This window comes from Emys orbicularis, chromosome 1, assembly GCF_028017835.1.
Source record: "Emys orbicularis isolate rEmyOrb1 chromosome 1, rEmyOrb1.hap1, whole genome shotgun sequence".
Classification (NCBI taxonomy): Eukaryota; Metazoa; Chordata; order Testudines; family Emydidae; genus Emys; species Emys orbicularis.
Genome location: NC_088683.1, coordinates 254,498,013 through 254,504,012, shown reverse-complemented (window position 1 = coordinate 254,504,012; position 6,000 = coordinate 254,498,013). Strand labels below are relative to the sequence as shown.

Sequence of the window (6,000 nt, the reverse complement as noted above, 5' to 3'; positions counted from 1 at the left end):
TTTTGAAGTCCCCAGCATCTGTAATCAAACTGTGGTCAAGGGTGGAAAGTGGGGTTATGTCATCTTACTCCTCACACCCTCTTCCTCCTAATGCTAGGGAGCCCCTAATTTGGCCCTAAGTATGTAAACTCGGTGGGGCAGGGGTCATGTCTTCTTACAAGTCTGTAAACAACTCAGGATAATATGGTACTGCAAAATAGTAAACAGAACAAAGAATCAAAGTGAGGCCAACATATACTCTTTAAAAATGAGCAGCACAGTGCAAAGGTGAGCAAAGTGCCAGCTTTAATTTTCTATTTAAATTGCCTTTTGGAATTTGAGTCACAATTAGGGTGCTTTATTAGCAGACTAAAATGGAAGTTAATGAAATATATATTTACCATTCAAAATAATTCTGCTTCCAGTTCACATGTCCTGTCTATCCTGTTTACTGTAACTATGTATTTAAAAACCCAGGCACTTACTTACAGCTGAAGTTTCATCCACAGCCTGGAAAGGTATTTGTTCTGTTTTGAAAGCACTGACAATTGTATCACACACATTATACAAATATGTTTAGTTGTAATAATTAAAATATTCTTGACAACACTCTTTCAAGGCCTCAGTAATGTTCCTTTGTAGCAGAAGCATATGCAAGAAGTGTATATTACATTCAGGAGCACAATATTTGAGTTTCACTAAAATAGTGGATATACAAGTCAAAAGTCTGAAAACAAATCAAAAAGCCATTGCTATTTAATACAGTCAATGTTAAAGTATGCAAGAAGCATAAAATGTTATTCACAGTTTGCAAAGTTAAATAAAAATCTTAGGATTTGAAAGACACATTTTAAAAGAGAAAAATTCACTTGTCACAGCCTTTCTATAACAAAGACAGTTGAGTAGATATTGTGCAGAAAAGACTGAAGGAGAAAAGAATCATGACAGCAGCAAATGTTCAGTTGAACTAGTTTTGAAATCAACATAAGAAACAGTGTAGACATTTTCCTGCTGTGATTTAAAAATGTAAGACCATATGAGTGAAATATTATGAACTGAAATCTTTTACCACCAACTTTGTCCTGGCATTGTTTTAATTAGACTAATCACAGCTGACTGTGAAAAAGAAAAATTAGGATTAACATCTAGTGATTTAGAACAAATCAATGATGCAGAAGGGGTGCTTATAGTCCAAAAATGACTGTAAGAACACCACAGTGGCATCTTCAATTGTTCAAAAGATGTCTTTCTAATTGTGAGGCCTGCAATCCTAGATAGGAAAGTCAAACTGGATGCTTTCTGACTCATTTATGACCCAGGACAATTCTGCAAGTAGAATTTAAGAAGTGCATTGGTAATTGGTTTGTGCCAAAAAGGATTTACTCTATAGTAACTATGTTGGCTTTGCAGTGCTAACGGCAAATAGCAATAAAAAAAAAAAAAATGTTTCCCCCCCTCAATATAGTAAGTCACAGGAAGTAGAGATGACTAAGAAGTCATTTACATATAGTCACTTTCATATCAATAACTACTCATTATAGACATTCTGTTCTCATAGCAAGATAATCTCTACTGCTGTTCTTGCGGCCAAATTAACCACAGTCCTGATTAATACTATGTTATTCAGGGAGTGGACACCAGAATCTTAGGACTGCTTTTCCCTAACCCTGGTCTTGCTGATTAGTTTTGTAAAGTGTGGTATGGCAGCAGTATCTGTAGTGGAGAAAGATGTGCTGGTGGGTCTAAGTGTGCATCTTCCCTCTCCTCTGTGTTCAGAAGTGTAGTTTTAGGACTGAATAAGAGTATATTGGAGAAGAGGAGACAAATGCCTGAAAAAGTCTTGGATGGTAGGTGAGAAGAATGCGTATGTATATATAATAAATTTACACACAAAGAATGGAGTAATTAAGAGAACAGAACTGGAATATGTAGAGGAAAAAGACAGCATGGGTTAGGAGGAAAAAAGTAAAACAAAACATAGAAGCTGGGGGGGAAATGAGCGCACTGTTTACAATAGAATTATACTTATTCTTACAGATGGAAGTGCTGTTTCCAGAAAAGCCATGAAGTAGCATAATCTAAAATGAAGCACAAACCACTTGACCAAAAGGCAGAGACAGAGGGAGGAGTGAAAAGAGAAAGAAGTGAGTAATTTCTTTACATTAGAATGCCTGCAAACTGCATCTGCTATAAAAGTTGTCCAAGAAAACACACTTCCTTCTTTCCTGGCAGTTTTATTTAGGATGTGTAAACGTCAGCAAATTCAGACCCTTCCTTCAGGATCTTGTTCCTACCGTCATTCTTTATAACAAAATCCCTTTATTTCAGTCTAGCATGATGGTGCAAGTGCCTGCTTACAGCTTCTTGCCTAGTCTTTGTTACTCATCCCTTAAGTTGCCTATGCAGATTCCAACCTCAGACAAAGATACCTTAGTTTAAGCCCTCTCTCCTAGAATTTCAGCCCACATGTGCCAGATTCTTGAAAATGTCTGTCCTGGGCCTTCCCTGAACGCTCTCTAGCCTCTGATCCAATGTCAGGCCTTGAATATCCATCCAACGTATTAATATCCTAAACACAGGACAAGTTTTAGGGGTCACTAATCTCTTTGGCCCTAGACTTTATATTCTGAATCTGTTTTTGATGCAAACTTTACTGAGAATTTAGCCAAAGTCAAAACAGAAAATGCCATGTGTCTCCAAGTTCTCTTAAGAGCCATGCAATATTTTATAAAGATCATCATGCAGTGGAAACAGTTTTATTTGACTTTGATATTATGATATATGGACAATAGATTTATAATAATACAAATTATTTGTTTTCTTCAAATACATTGAGTGAAAATAGCGTCCTGAAAATGTATTTTTGAAGTACTTTACTAAGAATTTTTACCTATTGTTCTAGTTATTAAATTATGTGACATTTTAAATAAAAATAAAATATGTGACCAGTTTGCCAAATTATGTTCTGAAGTAATCAGTAACTTTTCACTCCTTTCATTTTACTCCTGAATACCAACTTGCTTAATCTAAAAATGTTTACAAGAAACAATGAAATAGTTTGGTGCAGTCAGAACCTGGAGACGGAAAGTAATAGAGCACATTCTTTAGAAACCCTCTATTCCCATTTTTAGGCTAAGATGCATTGCTTAAGGTAATTTGCAAAATCAGAAAAATAAAACTGTCAATGCTACACATGTAAGGTTCATTCTTCTATAGTAAAATTTCTCTATTAGTGCAATTGTGGAATGTAAATGTCTAAAAGATTTCCATTGTCTCATCGAAGTCCTGACCAACTGTGAAGGTACGAAGCCCAACCAGAGGGCCGTGATGCACTTTCTTCCTCACCTGAAGGGAGGAAAAAATATGCTTATAATCTTCACCAGCACTGAACAACAACTATGCACAAGTGAACTGAATGATGCAGTCTTATTCAGGAAAGACACAAAAAATTTACTGCTATCAGTTTTCCTACATTCAAATCCCATCCTTATGTTCGCCAGTTATCTTTTTTGAAGAGATCTCTTTTAAAATACACTCTGGAAAACTGCTACCACATTGACAGATTTTGTCATCATGAAACACCACTGTCCAGCGTACACTTTGTTTAGAGTAGTGGTCTCCAACCTTTTTACACACAAGATCACTTTTTGAATTTAAGTGCAACCCAGGATCTACCCTGCCCCTTCCCTGAGGCCCCACTCTGCTCACTCCACCCCCCCCTCCCTCAGTCACTCGCTCTCCCCGACCCTCACTCACTTTCAGCGGGCTCTGGGCTGGGGCCGAGGGCTTTGGAATGTGGGAGGGGGCTCCGGGCTGAGCCTGGGGCAGGGGGTACAAGAGTGGGTGAGGGATGCAAGCTCTGGCAGGGAATTTGGGTGCAGGCGGGGGCTCCGGGCTGGGGCAGTGTGTTGGGGTGCAGGAGGGGGTACGGGCTCTGGGAGGGAGTTTGGGTGCAGGAGGAGGTACAGGGTGCTAGATCTGGGAGGAGGCTCAGGGCTAGGGGCTGGGTTGCAGGTTCCCGCCAGGCTGCACTTACCTCAGGCTGCTCCCGGTCAGCAGCGCAGCAAGGCTAAGGCAGGCTCCCTGCCTGTCCCAGCCCCACCCCGCTCCTGGAAGCGGCCAGCACGCCCCTGCGGCCCCTGGGGGAGAAGACGGTGGGGTCATGTGGCTCTGCGCACTGCCAATCTCTGCAGGCACTGCCCCCGCAGCTCCCATTGGCCGCAGTTCCCCATTCCCGGCCAATGGGTGCTGCGGCGGCGGTGCTTGCAGGCAGGAGCAGTGCACGAAGACCCCTGCCCCGCCCCAGAGGTCATGGGGGCATGCTGGCTGCTTCTGGGAGTGGTGTGGGGCCGGTGCAGGCAGGGAGCCTGCCTAGCCCCGCTACACCGCTGGACTTTTAGCAGCCGGAGATCGCGATCGACTGGCCGAGGCTCCAAGATGGACCAGTCGATCGCGATCTACGGGTTGGTGACCACTGGGTTAGAGTATTTCAGGAAGCATGTCTGCATTTGGCAAAGAGATAAAAGGCCTGTTTCATCTCCTTTATTGACTTCACCTTGAAGATCCCATGTTAATGGTAAGCTCTATTCCCTAGGGACTGCCAGAACAGCAGTACTCAATGCTAGGAACCTTTTTTGCCTTGCCATTCCAATTATAAATCCTCCCACTTAGTGCATTAGTGTCTCTACACATTTCACTGTCATGCTCACTTCTCCTTACTTTATGTTCAGGAGTAACTGACTTATTCCTTATTTAAAAAATGATCTGGAAAGTGCACAAACTGCAGCTGACAATCGAAAATGTTTAACTAATTACAATTTCCCTAAATAGGAAAAATGACAATAAATACCCAATAAAAATGTTTTGAATGGGATAATACAAAAAGCCTATTGCAAATTGCAGAGTGAATTATGTTTGACAAGTACTCTTAACACTTACCATAAGAGGGAGCAGTCTACTTACACAATTCTTGCAGAGGCCTGAATTTTCCTAGATCTTTGTACTTATGGGATATTTGTTGGAGAGTATTTTCAAAAGGAGACATTAGCCACTAAAAAGTTAGTTTTATAATATGGCCTTAATTAAAATTAGACTATAACTTCTAGTTTCTTGGGAGAGCATCTGCCACGGGAGCTACTTCACAGTACCTTTTTTCCCCATATCACTTTGAATGAGATCTTCAGAAAAGTAACTATGTCTGCTATGAGGTTTAACAAGAAAGGAAGTTATATCTAACTGTTTCTTAAAGGTTGTATTTTTACGTCAGATAATTTTATTTTTAACTTTTGGCTAACAGTCTTGTTTTATTAGTTATGAATATCTTAACTCCCTCCTAAATGACCAGAATAGTTCTATTCCCTGTCTGTTTACACCATGTTCTTGATCTTTATTGTTCTGGAAGATCTGCACAGAAGGAAGTCACACCAGGTTTCATTTTTCTTTTCTACTTTCATATTCTGTTTCTGCAGCTTTTTGATAATACAGAAGTACCTCTCATACCGTGGGCAATTGCAACAAGTTTTCCCTTCTCTTCAGGGCTGAGCTGCAACATGGTATCCATTACTGGAAGAAGCCTCTCTCTTTCACTGCCTGACTTCAGAAATATAAATTGCAGCAGAACATTTTTCAAGTATTCCAGATTAGCAACAGACTTCTCTCGCTCTTGGTTCCTTTCCAGTCGTCTTACTTCACTCTTAAGAAGCTGCAGGCAGAAAGAAACCATTAAATATTACATTTTCTTATTGAGCTTTATAAAATGAACGACTGAGTACAAACTAATCTGGGAACACAGCACATGTATATTAGACATGCAATAAGGTATTGAAAGTATTCAGTAGTTTACATAAATTGTGTTCTGGGCAAAGATTCCATGAGGCCTGAATGTACAGCTGGCCTCCAGATAACATTATTGGTTCAGAATTCATTTAACCTATTTATAATCTTAAACACCTTTTTGGATAAATTTTGCAATATTAGTTAAAAGTAATTTAGTTGTATAAAGAAAGTATGGGGGAACAAGGT

The 6,000-nt window shown here is 40.0% G+C and overlaps 1 protein-coding gene across 1 annotated transcript in view; it reads right to left on the bottom strand.

Annotated features, from left to right (window-relative positions):
* Positions 1–3,253: 3,253 nt before the first annotated feature.
* The window catches only part of GCC2 (GRIP and coiled-coil domain containing 2), a 41,106-nt gene continuing 38,359 nt past the window's right edge, over positions 3,254–6,000 (bottom strand). The window contains exons 22-23 of the mRNA XM_065405922.1: positions 5,479–5,680; positions 3,254–3,324 (exon numbers count right to left, since the gene is read on the bottom strand). Of these exons, the coding sequence (XP_065261994.1) occupies positions 3,254–3,324; positions 5,479–5,680 (273 nt within the window). The remainder of the gene's footprint in view (positions 3,325–5,478; positions 5,681–6,000) is intronic.